The following is a 21,328-nucleotide window of genomic DNA, read 5'->3' as shown; positions in this document are numbered from 1 at the left end:
GAAATAGGAGCCGGAGTCGGCCATTTGGCCCCTCGAGCCTGCTCCGCCATTTAATAAGATCATGGCTGATCCGATCATGGACTCTGCTCCTCTTCCCTGCCCGCTCCCCATAACCCTTTCTCTCTTAGCGCTCTAATCTGTCTAACTCCGCCTTAAATATATTCAATGACCCAGCCTCCACAGCTCTCTGAGGCAGCGAATTCCACAGATTCACAACCCTCAGAAGAAATTCCACCTCATCTCAGTTTTAAATGGGCGACCCCTTATTCTGAGACTATATCCCCTAGTTTTAATTTCCCCTGAGTGGAAATATCCTCTCTGCATCCACCTTGTCGAGCCCCCTCATTATCTTATATGTTTCGATAAGATCACCTCTCGTTTTTCTGAACTCCAATGAGTATAGACCCAACCTGCTCAACCTTTCTTCCGTCATCTCCGGAATCAACCTAGTGAACCTTCTCTGAACAGCCTCCAATGCAAGTATTTCCTTCCAGGAGGGTTGGTAATCAGTGGACACAGATTTAAGATAATTAGCAAAAGAACCACAAGGGAAAATGAGGAAAATAGATATTTTTGTGTGCGTGTGTCTATCCTACAAGACACAATACAGGAGAGGGATTTGGGGTGTTGAGAATAGATCATTAGCACCACTGGCACAGTGCTTTTTTAAAATTCATTCATGGGATGTGGGCGTCGCTGGCAAAGCCAGCATTTATTGCCCATCCCTAATTGCCCTTAAAGATTGTGAGCCGCCGCCGCCTTGAACTGCTGCAGTCCGTGTGGTGAAGGTGCTCCCACAGTGCTGTTGGGGAGCGAGTTCCAGGATTTTGACCCAGTGACGACAAAGGAACGGCCGATATATTTCCAAGTTAGGATGGTATGTGACTGGGAGGGGAACGTGGAGGTGGTGGTGTTCCCATGCGCCTGCTGCCCTTGTCCTTCTAGGTGGTAGAGGTCGTGGGTTTGGGAGGTGCTGCCGAAGAAGCCTTGGCGAGTTGCTGCAGTACATCATGTAGACGGTACACACTGCAGCCAGGGGGCGCCGGTGGTGGAGGGAGGGAGTGAGTGTTAGTGGTGGATGGGGTGCTGCTCAAGAGTGCAACAGCAGTGAAGGAACCAAATAGGATTTTGGGCTGTATTATAGTTGCCAACTCTGGACGTAGTCCTAAAGATGTCATCACACGACCACCTGCCTCCAACTACCCTGCCCCCACACTTCTGCCATTGGTCGCCCGAAACATCCATCCTCTCATCGCCCCGCCTTCCCGCGGCCAATTGGGAAGCGAACCGACTCTCCATTACCCAATTGGATGAATCTTGACAGTCAGTCAAATGGCCTTTTTTTCCCACCCATCTCCAATATTTTTGCAACTAGTAAAGAAAATGAGAGAAAATGTTTGTTTTTAATGCTGCCATGAATTTTCTTCTGGGTTTTGCTCGTAGCAGTGCCCTGAGATTAATCTCCAATCCCTGGAGACTCCACAATCTTAGGCTGTCAGCTAGAGGGAGGGGTGGGGGTGAGGGGCTGAAAATCTGTGGATATCTCCCATAACGTTGGGTAAGCCAGGTTCCTGGGCTTGTGTTGGGAAATTCTCACTTGCTTTGTGAATCGTAAAGAGAGATTTGCATTTCTATAGCGCCTTTCACAACCTCAAGATGTCCCAAAGCTGTTTACAGCCAATGAAGTAGTTTTGAAGTGTAGTCATTGTTGTAATGTAGGAAACGTTCTATAGTACAGCAATGAAGGAGGCTATTTGGGCCGTCATGTTGGCGCTGGCTCTTTCAAAGAGCAATCCAGTTTGTCCCACTCCCTCCGCTCTTTCCCCACACCCCTGCAATCTTTTTCTGCTTCAAGTATCCAATTCCCTTTTTGAAGGCCGCGATTGAATCTGTATCCATCACCCTATCTTGAGGCTAGAGTTTTGGGCTGGCCCTACAACTGCTGCAAGGTGGGCAAGGGATTCCCTAGGTTGGCAGTTCCCTGTGCCCCAGCTGTTAATTATTTACTAGCTGTGGCATAGTGGGTCGCACTCTCTCCTCTGCATCAGAAGGTTGTGGGTTCAAGTCCCACTCCACAGACTTGAGCACAAAATCCAGGCCGACACTCCCAGTGCCAGTACTGGGAGGGCACTGCACTATCGGAGGTGCTGCGTTTCGGATGAGACGTTAAACTGAGACCCCGCCTGCCCTCTCGGGTGAACATAAAGATCCCATAGCACCATTTTGAAGAAGAGCAGGGTTGTTATTCCAGGTATCCTGGCCAATATTTATCCCTCCACCAATATCACTAGAACAGATTATCTGATTATTGCTGTTTGCGCAACTTTGCTTTCCATAAATTGGCTACATTACAATGGTGACTACAATTTTAGTACTTCATTGGCTGTAAAACGCTTTGGGGCGTTCTGTGGTCATGAAAGGTGCTATAGAAATTGTTCTGTATGGCGAAAGAGTCAGACTGAACACTGAGCTCAAAGTAAAGTGTGACCCTAGTCTTTTATTGCAAGTCTCCAGAGTGCGCCTCCAACCTGTGAGGCCTCCTTAAATACCTGTGCTCCTAAGGAATTATGGGATCCCTTGGGACTCCAGGACATGTGTCCTCTGGTGGCTGTACAGAGTAAATAAAAGTCCCCATATAGAACAGAAATGACTTTCATTCTTTCTCCCAGCATGAAGTTGTATTTTAAGCCTGTTTGTTTGTTTTTTTAAGGACTGCTACATTCTAGACCAGGGTGGAATTAAAATCTATGTATGGAAGGGAAAATTGGCGTCCCAACAGGAGCGTCAGTCATCTCTAATCAGAGCGATGGTGAGTACAGCACATCTCGCACCTTGCCACCGACGTGAGGGTCTTAACGCCTCAATGCCACTGAGTTCCGGCTTTAGAAATGAATGTGGCGGTGAATCTAGTGGTGTCTTTCCAAGCACTGACTGAGCTGAAATAATGCCAGTTCATCAGCATAAAAGGCTGATCTAATGTTTCGATTGGCATGCCAAGGAGACAAGCAATGACATGGGGTAACTGGTCGGACTCTTGAAATGGTGGAACATCTCTCTGTTGATACGAATGGCTTTTTGGCCAGAGGTCAAGTAAAGGTTAGGATTTTTATATATTCATTCTCCAGATGTGGGCGTCGCTGGCAAGGCCGGCATTTGCCCATCCCTAGTTGCCCTGAGAAGATGGTAGTGGGTCTTGAAGCGCTGCAATCCGTGCTTGCATTTACCCTCCACGTGAGCAAAATGCCCCACTAACATTTCATAGAATCATAGAAATTTACAGCACGGCAGGAGGCCATTTCGGCCCATCGTGTCCGCGCCGGCCGACCAAGAGCTATCCAGCCTAATCCTACTTTCCAGCTCATGGTCCGTAGCCCTGCAGGTTATGGCACTTCAAGTGCACATCCAAGTACTTTTTAAATGTGGTGAGGGTTTCTGCCTCTACAATCCTTTCAGGCCGTGAGTTCCAGACCCCCACCATCCTCTGGGTGAAAAAAATTCTGTTCAAATCCCCTCTAAACCTTCGACCAATTACTTTAAATCTATGCCCCCTGGTTGTTGACCCCTCTGCTAAGGGAAATAGGTCCTTCCTATCCACTCTATCCAGGCCCCTCATAATTTTATACACCTCAATAAGGTCCACCCTCAGCCTCCTCTGTTCCAAAGAAAACAACCCCAGCCTATCCAATCTGTCCTCATAGCTAAAATTCTCCAGTCCTGGCAACATCCTCATAAATCTCCTGTATCCTCTCCAGTGCAATCACATATTTCCTGTAATGTGGAGACCAGAACTGCACGCAGTACTCCAGATACTACTACATTTACCCACCCTGGTCCCATGTCCCCACAACCACATTTTCCTTCATCCACACCTCTAATCTAATCGTCAATGTTGACACAGTTTCTACCTCAGCCACTAATCCTGGGAGTGAATTCCACTGTCTCACAACTCTCAAGAGATTTCTCCTGCCCTCTGTTCCAAATCTCTTCCATTTTAATTCTCTATCTACGACCCTTCGTTCTTGCTTCCTCCAACACTGGGAACAGTCTGCATCTAGCTACCCTGTCTTACCCTCTTAAAAATTTTGACCAGCCACAAGAGCAGGTCAGAGGCTGGGTATCCTGCGGCAAGTGTCTCACCTCCCAACACCCCAAAGCCTTTCCACCATCTACAAGGCACAAGTCAGGAGTGTGATGGAATACTCTCCACTTGCCTTGATGAGTGCAGCTCCAACAACACTCGAAGCTCAACACAATCCAGGGCAAAGTAGCCCGCTTGATCGGCACCCCATCCACCACCTTCAACACTCACTCCCTCCACCACCGGAGCACCATGGCTGCAGTGTGTACCATCTACAAGATGCACTGCAGCAACTCGCCAAGGCTTCTTCGGCAGCACCTCCCAAACCCGCGACCTCTACCAAGGACAAGGACGGAAACACCACCACCTCCACGTTCCCCTCCCAGTCACACACCATCCCGACTTGGAAATATATCGGCCATTCCTTCATCGTCGCTGGGTCAAAATCCTGGAATTCCCTCCAACAGCACTGTGGGAGCACCTTCACCACACGGACTGCAGCGGTTCAAGAAGGCGGCTCACCACCACCTTCTCAAGGGGCAATTAGGGATGGGCAATAAATGCCGGCCTTGCCAGCGACAGCCACATCCCAGGAATGAATAAAAATAATTTTTAACCACTTGCTGACGTTCATGAACCAATGAATGAAACATAGAAACGTAGAAGATAGGTGCAGGAGTAGGCCATTCAGCCCTTCGAGCCTGCACCACCATTCAATAAGATCATGGCTGATCATTCACCTCAGTACCCCTTTCCTACTTTCTCCCCGGAATCAGTCTGGTGAACCTTCGCTGCACTCCCTCAATAGCAAGAACGTCCTTCCTCCGATTAGGAGACCAAAACGGAACACACTATTCCAGGTGAGGCCTCATCAAGGCCCTGTACAACTGCAGTAAGACCTCCCTGCTCCTATACTCAAATCCTCTCGCTATGAAGGCCAACATGCCATTTGCCGCCTTCACTGCCTGCTGTACCTGCATGCCAACTTTCAATGACTGATGAACCATGACACCCAGGTCTTGTTGCACCTCCCCTTTTCCTAATCTGATTTGGATTTTTCCGAGGATGTGGTAAGTGCAAGCCCACCCTTTGCTCCTCAACCTGCCTGACCAAGTCTTTGATCCCAGCTCCCATTCTCTGGCTCTCTGTCCATTTTCCTTGTGCCTCTGAACACTTGAGACCTTTTCCTATATTAAAGGTGCCCTCCACCCCTCCTCACCCTTCCCCCTTCTCGTGTGGAGACATGCCATTTGATGGTCTTATCAATGAAGGCAAGGGTTGCCAACCCTCCCAGGAGTATACCAGAATCTGCATCGATGATCTGGTGACTACTGAAAGCAATCCAGGATATTTTAAGAAAATAAATTAACATAATGAATGCACATAATTCATACAGAAGTTCATTCATTGTTAAAACAGAAGAGTGTTATCTGAATGTTTCTTTCCCTTGGCATAATACATAATGTAAACCAGTAGCTAACTAATACATTATTGAGCTAATCTAGTTTTGCAATATTCAAGATTCATAACGGTGATATCTTAACAGTATATATGTATGTGTTCTGTGCAGCAGAGCAGGTCTCCAGTCGTCTTGGGTAACCCTTGCCACTGGACCAAGACCTAGCTCTGTCAAGCCCCGTGTGGTGGCTGGTGTGCAACGGCCACTCCATGTTTAAAAAAAATCCACACACAGGCATCTTCCACCCTTCAGGATGTAGTTTGGGTCCTTCATTGAAACATCTGTGAACTCATCCTTTTTTTTTGGTGTGTGTGTCTTCTAAAATTGTTTAGAGGTGGGACAGACAGTGGTTGAAGGAAAGGGTGGTTGGGGAGTCTGGTTTGCCGCACGCTCCTTCCGCTGCCTGCGCTTGTTTTCTACATGCTGTCGGCGATGAGACTCGAGGTGCTCAGCGCCCTCCTGGATGCTCTTCCTCCACTTAGGTCTTCAGCCAGGGACTCCCAGGTGTTGGTGGGGATGTTGCACTTGATCAGGGAGGCTTTGAGGATGTCCTTGAAACGTTTCCTCTGCCCACCTGGGGCTCACTTGCCGTGAAGGAGTTCCGAGTAGAGCGCTTGCTTTGGGAGTCTTGTGTTGGGTATGTGAACAATGTGGCCTGCCCAACAGAAATGGCCGAGTGTGGTCAGTGCTTCGATGCTGGCCTGATCGAGAACACGAACGTTGGTGCGTCTGTCCTCCCAGGGGATTTGTCCCCACACACACAATAATGGCTTGATATTGTGAACGATTTTAACAGTAACAATTTATGACATTACGGCATGTTGGGGGTGGGGGGGGAAATAACTTCAGTCAGAGTTGGCAACCCTAATGAAGGCCATCTCCTGATGTGACCTCAACAGTGTAAGGAAAGGGTTAATCAGACAGTGTTTCTCTCCATGTTTAGTAAAAGTAACGTTTAGCTTTTGCTAGTTATCCAAGTAAACATGACGGACAGGAAAAGACCCTTTTGGTCCATCCAGCCTATGCCACACAACTGTGATCCCTTCTTCATCACTACACACTCTCCACCCCATCCAAAACCAGCTTCGATGTAGTCACCGCTGAACTGTTGAATTAAGACTGACCCTAAAGCAATGGTCAGTGAACACAAGAAATGGGAGCAGGAGTAGGCCATTCAGCTCCTCAAGCCTGTTCCGCCATTCAATAAGATCATGGCTGATCATTCCCTCAATACCCCTTTCCTGCTTTCTCTCCCTACCCCTTGATCCCTTTAGCCGTAAGGGCCACATCTAACTCCCTCTTGAATATATCCAATGAACTGGCCTCAACAACTCTCTGCGGTAGGGAATTCCACAGGTTAACAACTCTTTGAGTGATGAAGTTTCTCCTCATCTCAGTCCTAAATGGCCTACCCCTTATCCTTAGACTGTGTCCCCTGGTTCTGGACTTCCCCAACATCAGGAACATTCTTCCTGCATCTAACCTGTCCAATCCCGTCAGAATTTTATGTTTCAATGAGATCCCCTCTCATCCTTCTAAACTCCAGTGAATACAGGCCCAGTCGATCCAGTCTCTCCTCATGTCAGTCCTGCCATCCTGGGAATCAGTCTGGTGAACCTTCGCTGCACTCCCTCAATAGCAAGAATGTTCTTCGTCAGATTAGGAGACCAAAACTGAACACAATATTCCGGGTGAGACCTCACCAAGGCCCTGTACAACTGCAGCAAGACCTCCCTGCTCCTATACTCGAATCCTCTCGCTATGAAGGCCAACATACCATTTGCTGCCTTCACCACCTGCTATACCTGCATGCCAACTTTCAATGACTGATGTACCATGACACCCAGGTCTTGTTGCATCTCCCCTTTTCCTAATCTGCCACCATTCAGATAATATTCCGCCTTTGTGTTTTTGCCACCAAAGTGGATAACCTCACATTTATCCACATTATACTGCACCTGCCATGTGTTTGCCCACTCACCTAACCTGTCCAAGTCACCCTGCAGCCTCTTGGCGTCCTCCTCACAGCTCACACCGCCACCTAGCTTAGTGTCATCTGCAAACTTGGAGATATCACACTCAATTCCTTCATCTAAATCATTAATGTATATCGTAATAACAATCCAATACGAGAGCCACAGTCCCTGTCTCGGGTGGGACAGATAGTCGTTGTGGGAAGGGATAGGTGGGACAGGTTTGCCGCATGCTCCTTCTGCTACCTGTGCTTGTTTTCTGCAAGCTCTCGGTGATGAGACTCGGTGCTCAGCGCATTCCCGGATGCAGTTCCTCCACTTAGGGAGGTCTTTGGCCAGGGATTCCCAGGTGTCCGTGGGGATGTTGCACTTTATCAAGGAGGCTTTGAGGGTGACCTTATAATGTTTCCTCTGCCCACCTGGGCTCGTTTGCCGTGAAGGAGTTCCGAGTAGAGCACTTGCTTTGGGAAACTCCTGTCTGGCATGTGAACAATGTGGCCTGCCCAGCGGAGCTGGTCGAGTGTGGTCAGTGCTTCGATGCTGGGGATGTTGGCTTGGTCGAGGACGCTAATGTTGGTGCGTCTGTCCTCCCAGGGGATTTGTAGGATCTTGCGGAGACATTGTTGGTGGTATTTCTCCAGCGACTTGATATGTCTACTGTACATGGTCCATGTCTCTGAGCCATACAGGAGGGTGGGTATTACTACAGCTCTGTAGACCATGAGCTTGGTGGCAGATTTGAGGGCCTGGTCTTCAAGCACTCTTTTCCTCAGGCGACCGAAGGCTGCACTGGCGCACTGGAAGCGGTGTTGAATCTCTTCGTTAATGTCTGCTCTTGTTAAGAGGCTCCCAAGGTATGGGAAATGGTCCATGTTGTCCAGGGCCGTGCTGTGGATCTTGATGACTGGGGGGGGAGGTTGGTGGAGGACCTTTGTCTTACGGACGTATAGCGTAAGGCCCATGCTTTCGTACGCCTCAGTAAATACGTCGACTATGTCCTGGAGTTCAGCCTCTGAATGTACGCAGGTGTCGTCCGCGTACTGTAACTCAACGACAAAGGTTGGGGTGGTCTTGGACCTGACCTGGAGACGACGAAGATTGAACAGGTTCCCACTGGTTCGGTAGTTTAGTTGCACTCCAGCGAGGAGCTTGTTGACTGAGTTGGAGCATGGCAATGAGGAAGATTAAGAGGGTTGGGGCGATGATGCAGCCCTGTTTGACCCCGGTCTGGACGTGGATTTGGTCTGTAATGGATCCGTTGATAAGGATCACGGCCTGCATGTCGTCGTGGAGGATGGTGATGAACTTTTGGGGGCATCCGAAACGGAGGAGGACGCTCCACAGACCCTTACGGTTGACGGTGTCAAAGGTCTTTAAGGTCGAAAAAGGCCATGTATAAGGGCTGGCACTGTTTCCTGCACCTGTCGCGCTGTAAAATTCATGTCCATTGTGCCCCATAGGGGACAAAATCCGCACTGATTCCGGGAGGAGCTCCCCAGCCACAAGGAGAAGACGGTTGAAGAGGACTCTAGTGCCGACTTTCCCAATGGCTGGTAACCGAGATTCCTCTGTGATTGCCGCAGTCGGACTTGTCCCCTTTTGTAAAGATGGTCACGATCACTGCATCTCTGAGATCTCCTGGCATGCTCTGCTCCCTCCAGATGAGAGAGATGAGGTCATGTATCCGCGCCAACAGCGCCTCTCTGCCATACTTCAGCGCCTCAGCGGAGATTCTATCAGCGCCCCCTGGTTATTGACCCCTCTGATAAGGGAAATGGGCCAGCCTATCCATTCTCTAGGCCCCTCATAATTTTACACACACCAATTCAATCTCCCCTCAACCTCCTGTTCCAAAGAGAAAACACCCAGCCTATCCAATCTTTCCTCATAGCTAAAATTTTCCTTAGTTCCCTTAGTATCCAAACATCTATCGATCTCTGTCTTGAATATACTCAACGACTGAGCATCCACAGCCCGCTCGGGTAGAGAATTCCAAAGATTCACTGCCCTCTGAGTGAAGAAATTTTGCCTCATTCAGTCCTAAATGGCTGATCCCTTATTCTGAGACTGTGACCCCTGGTTCTAGACTCCCCAGCCCGGGAGAAACATCCTCCCTGCATCTACCCTGTCAAACCCTGTAAAGAATGTTATACATTTCAATGAGATGACACCTTGTTCTTCTAAACTCTAGGGAATGTAGGCCTAGTTTAGCACCTGATTAACTGTTGAATTAAGACTGACCTTTAAAGCAATGGTCAGTTTAGTCCCTGATTATAAAGACATTCCCGTGTGTACTGATGTATTTGAGAACTTTTAATTTAGTTGAGTTCTGCAGAAGGAAATGCCTGCGTAATACTGAGTCCTTTTCAGAAGCAGGAGATTGGTATGGAATGGTACAGATTAATAATTAGAAGTTCCACCTGGTAGAATAGAACAAGCGTGAAACTTATCGATAAGATAACACGGCTGGGGAGTTTTCCCGGTCTATGGGGAGAAAAATAACTCTAACACTATAGTTCTTGAGGGACAAGCTTGTTAAAATCCACCTTGTATGGAGTAATGCAGCAATTTATGGATTGTTACGTGAAGGGGTATGGGGATGTTGGAACATCATAAAGGCCCAAGATACTGAGCTCCGAACTGACTAAACAAATCTCGCGGGGTTTTGTCGTAAGCACTGCTTGTCGGACTATGTTTTATTACTGTGCGCTTAGTAAATCAGTGACATCTGACATCTGATGTTTGATGTCGAAACACTGAATGTCACAGATTTATCAAGAGCCCTATTGATTTGAGGAGCCATTGCTACCTAAGCAAACGCATATCCTCTCCACCAAATATTAAGAGGACTTGAATTGGCACCTAGGTGTCAGCTGTGTCTCAGTGGGTCGCTCTCCCGCCTCTGAGTCAGAAGGTCGTAGGTTCAAGCCCCACTCCAGTGCAGTACTGAGGGAGTGCTGCACTGTCGGAGGTGCCGTCTTTCGGTTGAGGCGTTAAACCGAGGCCCCGTCTGCTCTCTCAGGTGGACGTAATAGATCTTCTGGCCCTATTTCGAAGAAGAGCGGGGGGAGTTCTCTCCGGTGTCCAGGGGCCAGTATTTATCCCTCAATCAACACCTTTTTTTTAAAAACCGATTATCTGGTCATTGTTACAGTGCTGTTTCTGGGAGCTTGCTGTGCATTAATTGGCTGCCACATTTCCTACATTACAACACTTCAAATGTATTTCATTAGCTGTAAAGGGCTTTGAGATGTCCTGAGATTGTGAAAGGTGCTATATAAATGCCATCCTTTATTTAGGAGGTGACCACTCCAGTTTCTAATTGCTCCAATGTACTGTTCCCAGGGCTTTATTAGGGCGAAAGGTTACCATACCTCGGTGAACATCGAGTTGGAGAACGATGGTGCTGAGTCAGCGCTATTTAAGCAGCTGTTTCAGAAGTGGACGGTGAAGTATCAGACCGCTGGCATGGGCAGAACTCACAGCGTCGGCAAAATCGGTACGTGCGCCCGCGCCAGGGTACGGCGGGGGTGTGGTGTGGTGGGGTGGACACGGGCCATTCTGCTGGCAACGTGACTTTGATTCCCCTGCACTTGTTTTCCAGCCAAAGTGGAGCAGGTGAAGTTCAATGCCATGGAGATGCACGCCAAGCCCGAGATCGCGGCCCGCCACAGGATGGTGGATGATGGCTCTGGCGAAGTGCAGGTATCGTCGCAAGCTCCCAATCTGCTGCTGCTCTTCCACTCTGCTGCCCTGTCCTACCCTCCCACACTCACCCCACTGCCCTGTCTCACCCTCCCGCACGCTCCCACACTCCCAATCAATCAATCATAGGCAGTCCCTCGAAACGAGGATGACTTGCTTCCACGCCAAAAAAGGATGAGTTCACAGGTGTTGCAATGAGAACCTGAAGGGTGGAAGATGCCTGTGTGTAGATTGTTTTAACGTGGGGTGGCCGTTGCACACCAGCCACCACACGGGCTTGACAGAGCGAGGTCTTGGTCCAGTGGCAAGGGTTAACCAGGACAACTGGAGACCAGCTCTGCTGCACAGACCTAGTGCGCCCACATATCGCAGTGTGGGCTGGGCCGTGCTGCCCCTGGGCCCCTGGCCTCGAACTTGCGCCTCCCCTGGGCTTCGATCACGTCCCTCCACAGTCTCTCGCCGCTCCTTCGCCCCGATCTCGCTGTACCTGCCCACGCTCCAATCACCGACCTGGATCTTGATGAGGTCACTCTTCACTGCCATCGCCCTCCTGCATCAGTTCGCGCTGTACCTTGTAGTGGCATGCCTCCACGCTGTCCATAGCCGCCACTCGCCACTCCTTTTGTGGCCCCGACCTGCTGCTGATCCCTCTGTACTGCCCCTCCAACAGTGTGGCACATTCCTCTGCTGCCCTATCCGACCCTCCCACACGCTCCCACTCTGCTGCCCTTTCCCACCCTCCCGCGTGCTCCTACACTCCAACCTGCTGCCCTTTCCCACCCTCCCACTCTGCTGTCCTGTCCCATACACATGCATGCATCCTATCACACAAGCTACTCGACAAATTTAAAATTCTCGTTCTAATGTCCAAATCCTTCCATAGCCTTGCCCCTCCCAATCTTTGTAACCTCCTCCAGCCCTACAATCATCTGATATCTCGGTGTGCTCCTCTCATCCGTCCCCTAGCCCCAGACCCCTCACCCCACCGGTGACAGTCGTGCCTTCAGTTGTCTAGGCTGTAAGCTCCGGAATTTCATTCCTAAATATTGGGGATGACCAAAGCCATTGTCTTCAGTCTTTGCCACCAACTCTGTTCCCTAGCTACTGACTACTGTCGCATGCTGAACAAGACTGTTCGCAATCTCTGCGTCCTGTTTGACCGTGAGCTGAGCTCCCGAACCCATATTGTCTCCACCAAGACCACCTACTCCAACCTCTGTAACCTTCTCCGGCAGCACCTCCCAACCCGCAACCTCTGCCGTATAGAAGGACAAGGGCAGCAGGCGCATGGGAACACCACCACCTCCAATTTCCCCTCAGAGTTGCACATCATCCTGACGGAAATGTATCGGCCATTTCTTCATCGCAGCTGGGTCACAATCCTGGAACTCCCTCTCTAACAGCACTGTGGGAGCACCTGCACCACACGGGACTGCAGCAGTTCAAGAAGGCAGCTCGCCACCACCTTCTCGAAGGCAATTGGGGATGGGCAATAAATGCCAGCCTTGCCAACAACGGCGGCATCCCGTGAATTAATTTTTAAACATCAAGTCTTCAGCTCACCTCCTTGCTGAAACCCTCATCCATGCCCTTGTTAACTCTGGACTCGACTATTCCAATGCTCTCCTGACCGGCCTCCCGTCTTCTACCCTCCATAAACTTGAGCTCATCCAAAACTCTGCTGCCCGTGTCTTAACTCGCACCAAGTCCCGTTCACCCGTGCTCGCTGACCTGTGCCTGTGTTTTTAAAAAATTCTTATCCTGGTTTTCAAATTATTCCCCATCTCTAATGTCCTCCTGCCTTACAACCCTCCAAGATCTCTGCATTCCCCCAATTCTGGCCTCGTCCATTTTCCTCAACTCACTCCCTTCGCCTCACCATTGTCGGCCGTGCCTTCAGCCGTTTAGACCATAGGCTTGGAATTTACTCCCTGAACCCCTCCTCCTTTTTTAAGATGCTGCTCAAAATCTACCTCTTTGACCTAGCTTTTAGGTCACCTGTACTGAGGTCTCCTTGTGTGTCTTGGTGTCAAATTTTGTTTGACAACACTCCTAATGAAGCATTTTAGGATGTTTTACTATGTTAAAGGACAACAACATACAAATTGTTGTCGGGGCTACATGCCTGTAGCCAACATCTAGTTTGTCACTTCTCAGACTGAAGACCCGAGGAGGGAGGAGGAGAGGAGAGTAGGGGGGGGGGAGGGAGGGAGGAGAGTAGGGGGGGGGGAGGGAGGAGAGTAGGGGGGGGGGAGGGAGGAGAGTAGGGGGGGGGGAGGGAGGAGAGTAGGGGGGGGGGAGGGAGGAGAGTAGGGGGGGGGGGAGGGAGGAGAGTAGGGGAGAGGAGAGTAGGGGAGGGGAAGAGGAGAGGAGAGTAGGGGAGGGGAAGAGGAGAGTAGGGGGGGGGGGAGGGAGGAGAGTAGGGGAGAGGAGAGTAGGGGAGGGGAAGAGGAGAGGAGAGTAGGGGAGGGGAAGAGGAGAGTAGGGGAGGGGGGGGAAGAGGAGAGTAGGGGAGGGGAGGGGGGGGGGAGAGGAGAGGAGAGTGGAGGGGGGGGGGAGAGGAGAGGAGAGGAGAGTGGAGGGGGGGGGGAGAGGAGAGGAGAGGAGTGTGGAGGGGGGGGGAGAGGAGAGTGGAGGGGGGGGAGAGGAGGGAGGAAAGTAGGTGGGGGAGAGGAGGGAGGAGAGTAGGGGGGGGGGGGAGAGAGAGTGAGGTTTCCTTCACTCTCCAGGCTATCGTCAATTTGCAGGAACCATATGTGAATGATCTAGACTACTTTATAAAAAAAATAAAATGCTGGCCCGTTTTTCTCTCTCCCCTCAGACCATCATTCCCCCCATTCCCCCCCATTCCCCCCCCCCCTCCACCCCCAACCAATAGATATGACCGAGACTAAGTGGTGCCTGTATTTTCTGCACCTGCCGATGCTGCAGCTCAGGCCTGGATATCAGGGTTGTGTGCTGGTCTGGTGAGGCACGGACCTGAGAATAGTGCTACAATTGTACAGGGCATTGGTGAGACCATACCTGGAGTACTGCGTACAGTTTTGGTCTCTGGAATTTAAGGAAGGATACGCTTGCATTGGAAACAGTTCAGAGAAGGTTCACAAGGTTGATTCCTGAGATGAAGGGGTTTTCATATGAAGAAAGGTTGGGTCTATACTCATTGGAGTTTAGAAGAATGAGGTGATAAGATTCTGAGGGGGCTTGACCGGGTAGATGAAGAGAGGATGTTTCCCCTCGTGGGGGAATCTAGAACTAGGGGGCATAGTTTCAGAATAAGGGGTCGCTCATTTAAAACTGAAATGAGGAGGAATTTCTTCTGAGGGTTGTAAATCTGTGGAATTCTCGACACCAGAGAGCTGTGGAGGCAGGGCCTTTGAATATATTTAAGGTGGAGATAGACAGATTTTTGGGCGATAAGGGAGTAAAGGGTTATGTGGAGTGGGCAGGGAGTTGAGGCCAAGATCAGATCAGCCATGATCTTATTGGAGGGGGGGGAGGGCAAATGGCCTGCTCCTGCTCCTATTTCTTATGTTCGTATGAAAGTTGGAATTCAGCCCAAGGTGAGATTCCAGTTGATGTAATTTATGATCAGCTTTTATCAGTTGAGCAGGTCTCAATCTTGCACAATGTTCAAGGTGTGGCTTTGGCTTGGGCTGATTAGGGTTGGAATGTTGAACCATTCCCCTTCCCAATTTTTTTTTTCTCCTGATCTTCCCCTGAAGGTGTAGATTCTCTGGTACCAAGTAACTGCACAGCAGCAATCTCCCTCTGACACCTTGTCCAAATGCCCATTTGTGGGTAGCCCTTGTTTGTTGGCGGGCTATTTGACCAAGTATTGTGCTCCCCCCAACATCGCACACTGACTGTGCCTTCAGCTGCCTGGGCCCCAAGCTCTGGAACTCCCTCTCTACCTCCCTCTCCTCCTTCAAGATGCTCCTAAAACCTACCTCACTGACCAAGCTTTTGGTCACCTTCTGTCATTTCTTCTCCTCTGGCTCACCAGTCAAATTTATTTTTTTGTCTTGTAACACTCCTGTGAAGCACCTTGGGACATTTTATGTTAAAGGTGCTATATAAATACAAGTTGTTGTTGTAAAGGGTGATTAGCCTTTCACTGTATACACAGTGGCTTTTCCCTGGGCTCTGTACCTGTCCAGCACACTGACACACTGCTAAACCATGGTCCTTTTATACAGCTTTTTTTGAAAATGTCATAGATACGACTCTACCATGTATTTATTGCCAAACCCTTTATTCACTTAAGAACCACTTCCCTTAAACAAGACTCCCTCAAATAGATTTGCTACCTCGGTTTTATTACCCTAAAACTCATGGGTGAGGTCATTAACGCTTATTCCCTTTACACAAGTGGGGATTTGAGGGGAAATGTCTTCACCCAGAGGGTGTTGGGGGTCTGGAACTCACTGCCTGAAAGGGTGGTAGAGGCAGAAACCCTCACCACATTTTAAAAAGTACCTGGATGTACACCTGAAGTGCTGTAACCTACAGGGCTACGGACCGAGAGCTGGAAAGTGGGATTAGGCTGGTTGGTTAATTGTCGGCCAGTGCGGACACGATGGGCCGAAATGGCCTCCTTCCGTGCTGTAAATTTCTATGATTCTATGAAGTTCTTTACACATCAGAAAACAAGCAATGCATTCTTTTTTAACAACACTTCAAAGTCATCCTGTTTGTATCTTTAAATAACAGGCTTTCCGATATAAAGAAGTTTGACACTTATCCCTTAACTCCCCCAAGATGTCCAACATCCCTCTACTGCTCACTGCACCCTATAAGCAATGAAGTAAACTGAACCTGTCACAGTTTTTGGCTATGATCACTGAAGTAATAAAATTGAAATCTGAACTCTCTTTAGCATAACCGATCTGATCTGTTCCCAGGAGTGGAGGATTGAGGACCTGGAGTTGGTGCCAGTGGAGAAGCGGTGGCATGGACACTTCTACAGCGGAGACTGCTACCTGATCCTGTACACCTACACCGTCAATAGCAAGCTTCACCACATCCTCTACATCTGGCAGGTCTGTGTGGATAACTGATACCCGGGAGTGAGCTATGGGCTGCAATCTAATCGGGGGCTTTATATATAGAATAACCAATACCCGGGAGTGAGCTACGGGCTGCAATCTAATCGGGGGGTTTATATATAGAATAACAGATACCCGGGAGTGAGTTACAGGCTGGAATCTAATCGAGGGGTTCGGGGGGTTTATATATAGAATAACGGATACCTGGGAGTGAGTCACAGGCTGGAATCTAATCGGGGGCTTCGGGTGGGTTTATGTATAGAATAACAGATACCCAGGAGTGAGTTACAAGCTGGAATCTAATCGAGGGGTTTGGGGGGTTTATATATACAATAACAGATACCCGGGAGTGAGTTACAGGCTGGAATCTAATCGAGGGGTTCGTGGGGTTTATATATAGAATAACAGATACCCGGGAGTGAGTTACAGGCTGGAATCTAATCGAGGGGTTCGGGGGGTTTATATATAGAATAACGGATACCTGGGAGTGAGTCACAGGCTGGAATCTAATCGGGGGCTTCGGGTGGGTTTATGTATAGAATAACAGATACCCAGGAGTGAGTTACAGGCTGCAATCTAATTGAGGGGTTTGAGTGGGTGAGAAGTTGTGTGGGGGGCAGTGGGGAAGAAAAGGCATTGAGCTGAAGAGACTCGTCTCTCCTGGGCTCCACACATCTGACTTGCCTGCCACCATATCCCTCGAGAGAAGCATTAAGCCGGCCCGGCAGAATGGCTCCCTGTGGTGATCTGAGCCATGCACATCGGGACGGTCCAGAGACCGGTTCCTGGGCTCTGCAGCTCAGTTGGATGCTCCCAGCTAGACGAGCAGGTGTCTGGGTCAGGAGGGCAGGACTAGGGTGCAAGGGTTGCCAACCCTCCAAGAATTTCCTGGAGTCTCCAGGAAATAAAGATGAATCTCCCAGACACTGCTGCAAGCAAAAAGCCGGAAGGAAAGTCATAGGCAGCATTAAAAGAATTGTGTTTTGCATTGAATATTTTCCTCCAATCAGTTTTAAAAAGTATTTATCTATTATTTATTTGGTTTATTTATGGTGGGAGATCATGTGATGAAACCTCCAGGAATACATCTAACCAGAGTTGGTAACCCTAGACTGGGGGACTGAACTGTGATGCCCTTATGGTTTAATAGCCAGTCAACTCACTATTTGGGCTGGTGTGCATAAATGGTCACTTGGGCAGCATGCCGATGGAACCATGCAATGCCTTCTGGAGAGAGGAGCAACATTGGCAGAACTGTAAGGGGGAATGAAATGATTTGTGTAAAACTGCACATATTTATTTAATGAGTGAGGTGCTAATTATTTAATGGCAAGTCGCGGTGTGCTTCCTGGAAAGCCCATTTTGACCCGTTTTCCTTTTTTTGCATTTTCCAGGGTCGCCACGCCAGTCAGGCTGAAATCACTGCCTCTGCCTACCAGGCCGTCAATATTGACCAGCAGTACAATGGAGAACCCGTGCAGGTCCGAGTGACCATGGGGAAAGAACCACAGCACCTGATGGCCATTTTCAAGGGCAAACTTATAGTTTATGAGGTAACTTTGATATGGGGAAGCTGGGGGGGGGGGGGGGGGATGTGAAAAAGACTTGGATTTATATAGCGCCTTTCACAACCACCAGACATCTCAGCGCTTTATAGCTTTTGGAGTGTAGCCACTATTGTAATGTGGGAAACACGGCAGTCAATTTGTGCACAGCAAGCTCCCACAAATAGCAATGTGATAATGACCAGATAAGAACATAAGAAATAGGAGCAGGGTAGGCCATATGGCCCCTCAAGCCTGCTCCGCCATTTAATACGATCATGGCTGATCTGATCATGGACTCGGGTCCAATTCCCCGCCCGCTCCCCATAATCCCTTATCGGTTAAGCTAATCTGTTTTTTTTTGTTCTGTTGATTTTGAGGGATAAATATTGGCCCCAGGATACCGGGGATAATTCCCCTGCTCTTCTTAAATAGTGCAATAGTATTTTTTCCGTCCACTTGAGAGAGCAAAAGACGGCACTTCCAACAGTGCCGTGCTCCCTCAGTACTGGCACTGGAGTGTCTGCCTAGATTTTTTTTTTGTGCTCCAGTTCCTGGAGGGAGGGAGGAAAGGTGTGTGTGTGTGGTCCATCACCTGGCAAAGTCTCCGCTTCCGCAGACAGAGCAGGTATCGGCCCCACCCTTCACTAGCTGAGCCTCTGACCCCACGTATTTTCTGTCACAGTTAACTTTCCCCACCCCCGCCTCAGCCCATCTGCAGCTGGGGCCCTGACCCGTGCCTTTTGTCACCTGCAATATAACCATCTATTCCGATGTTTCCTGGCCGTCCGCCCTTCCATCTTCCATCAAACTTCAGCTCCTCCAGAACTCTGCCTGTATGCTAACATAAAAACACAAAGGGGTCGAAATTCGCTACTGCTGTTTTGGAGGCGGTGACACCGCTTGAACGGTGATTTTACCGCCGAGCTAAAAGTGGCGTTGCACACGCATCCTCGGGCGTCGATGGAGCAGGAGCTCAGGAGGCCGACCGAATTTCCCCACGGTCGGCTGCCGGCACGCGAGTTGGAAAAAAACTGACCCACAGCCACAATTCCCCACTGGTGCCATTAATACATAAATGCTGAAAAAATTAAAGTTAACAACTTGCTTTGATCTCTGGATGATATCGCCCCGGAATTGACAATGTACCGACAGCTTTTTCAGTCGGTACAGACGCCTTCTGGTAAAGCCGCCAAACCTACCTAATTTCGCAGCCACGGTGGCAAGGGAGCGTTGCACGCTCTGACATCACCGCATGAGTGGCGGCCAAGCGTGCAACGGTACGTCTTGGTGCTGCCCCCACTGCCCAACTAAATTTCTCGTAAGGCGAGGAACCCGCCCTCCCCTGCCGGGTAAGTCCTTAGCTGCCCCTCTCCGGCACTAACTGGTGGCTTTCGACCCCAAAATGCTGGAACTACTCAGCGGGTCAGGCAGTATCTGTGGAGCAAGAAGCAGAGTTGACATTTCAGGTCAGAACTGGCAAAAGTTAGAAAAAGAGGCGAGGGTGGGGACTGGAGTAGGACCAGAACAAAGAATGTTCCACATATCCACATAGGCAGGGGTAGCTAGGATCCTGCCTATATCCTGTCCCCTTGTCCTTGCTGACCTACATTGGCTCCTGGTCCCTCAATTGGTGAGACCACATTTGGAGTACTGTGCACAGTTCTGGTCTCCATATTCTACAAAGAATATAGCGGCACTGGCAAAGGTGCAAAAAAGATTCACAAGGATGATACCAGAACTGAGACTGAGGCTCTTTGTTTCTCTCTAGAAAAGAGAAGGCTGAGGGGTGATCTGATGCAGGGTTTGATTGGGTACATGTAGAGAAGATGTTTCCACTTGCAAAGGAGACCAGAACTAGAGGCCATTAATACAAGATAGTCACTGATAAATCCAATAGGGAATTCAGGAGAAACTTCTTTACCCAGAGAGTGGTGAGAATGTGGAACTCGCTGCCACAGGGAGGGGTTGAGGCGAATAGAATCGATGCATTTAAGGGGAAGCTGGATAAACACATGGGGGAGAAAGGAATAGAAGGATATGTTGATGGGGTGGGAGGGGGCTGGCATGGAGCAGTTGGGCCGAATAGCCTGTTTCAGTGCTGTAAATACATTGTAAATTTGTAATATTTGAAGATCTAGCTTAGAATGGTCACTGTCAGCTCAAGAAAAACAAGTGACCATTAATCCATTGGGATTTCCACCCTTTCCCAACTTATTTGATCAAAATGTCCTAGACTAGGGTTCAAACCTGGTTGTCTCAGTTCTACTTCAAGTTCTGATGTTGCAGTTACTGGGCTCGAGCACTCCAGCCGATTGTGAATTGTTGGAATGATCAGCTGACTGGTGGTATTTCTCTGATTGGTAGTGTTGACTATTCTCGTGGTATTTTTCAGCGGGGTACCTCCAGGACCAGCAGCAGCGAACCGGAGCCCCCCATGCGTCTCTTCCAGATTCAGGGCAAGAGTGAGTACAACACCAAGGCTATTGAGGTCCCAGGTCGTTCCTCCTCCCTCAACTCCAATGATGTCTTTGTACTGATGACAGCTGACCGTTGCTACCTCTGGTATGGGAAGGTAAGATCGCTTCACATTCTTTGGGCAGTGTCATTGGGATCCAATAGCGAATCTTGCCTTTGCCTTCACTAGTCCCTGCAGAAGAGCTTGTGGTTGAGGGGTGGATTACAAGTGGAAGCGAGTTTATAACATAGCTCACTGCCCAATAAAAGGGCGACTGAATCAACCAGTCTTGAGCAGCCATCTTGAAACGTGGACATTGAGGTCGAGACATGAACCATATGTTCTTGGGGGAGGTTGAAATTTGTTACCTCTGTTTTTGAGGGTGATTTTACCGTCCGGCGGTAATCACTGCTTCAAATTGCCAAATTTAGTATTTTTCACCAAAGCTGAGAGTGCAATGCTAAAAGTGGCGTTGCACACTTGTCCTCGGGCTGCCAACGGAGTGGTAGCTCAGGAGGCTGACTCAATTTCACGACGGTAGACTGTCGGCATCTTAGCGCATAAAACTGGGGGGAAAAAAAAAGGTTTTGGAAAATTTATTTTACCCACACCTACACTTCCCCATTGGTGCCATTAATAAATTTAAGTTAACAACTTACCTTGATCTCTGGACGATACCGCCCCGGGATCCCCGATGAACCGACAGCTTTTCCACGCGGTACAAACGCCTGCCGGTGAAGCCGCCGAACCTACATAATATCGCAGCCGCGGCACCACGTGGCTGGCGGTGGAGCACACAGCGGTATCTCTTGGTGCCGCCCCCATCGCCCAACTACATTTTTCAGGAGGCGATGGTAAGTCCTTAGCCGCTCCACTCCGCGCTAACTGGTGGCATAACAAACCGAATTTTGTACCCCTTGGTCTTTACTCCTGGCGGAAGCCAACATGGTTAATTATGGATAGGCAAAGGTTCTCCCTTTTCTCTCTTTGTAGAACTAGTGGCTACATGCTGCAACATGTAAAATCCTCTCTATCTATAGGATGTGTTTTGCCCAGAAATTCG

The 21,328-nt window shown here is 49.3% G+C and overlaps 1 protein-coding gene and 1 long non-coding RNA gene across 3 annotated transcripts in view; one reads left to right on the top strand and one right to left on the bottom strand.

Annotated features, from left to right (window-relative positions):
• LOC139259643 (uncharacterized) overlaps nt 1-21,328 on the bottom strand; it is a 146,786-nt gene that overhangs the window by 75,014 nt on the left and 50,444 nt on the right. The window lies entirely within an intron of this gene.
• LOC139259640 (villin-1-like) overlaps nt 1-21,328 on the top strand; it is a 145,455-nt gene that overhangs the window by 103,938 nt on the left and 20,189 nt on the right. For both annotated transcript variants that reach the window (XM_070875149.1, XM_070875150.1), the window contains exons 9-14: nt 2,711-2,809; nt 10,856-11,009; nt 11,115-11,215; nt 16,120-16,257; nt 17,658-17,816; nt 20,203-20,382. In XM_070875149.1, coding sequence (XP_070731250.1) covers nt 2,711-2,809; nt 10,856-11,009; nt 11,115-11,215; nt 16,120-16,257; nt 17,658-17,816; nt 20,203-20,382 — 831 coding nt within the window. The remainder of the gene's footprint in view (nt 1-2,710; nt 2,810-10,855; nt 11,010-11,114; nt 11,216-16,119; nt 16,258-17,657; nt 17,817-20,202; nt 20,383-21,328) is intronic.

This window comes from Pristiophorus japonicus, chromosome 3 (assembly GCF_044704955.1).
Source record: "Pristiophorus japonicus isolate sPriJap1 chromosome 3, sPriJap1.hap1, whole genome shotgun sequence".
NCBI classification, from domain to species: domain Eukaryota; kingdom Metazoa; phylum Chordata; class Chondrichthyes; family Pristiophoridae; genus Pristiophorus; species Pristiophorus japonicus.
This window is presented reverse-complemented; position numbering and strand designations above follow the sequence as displayed.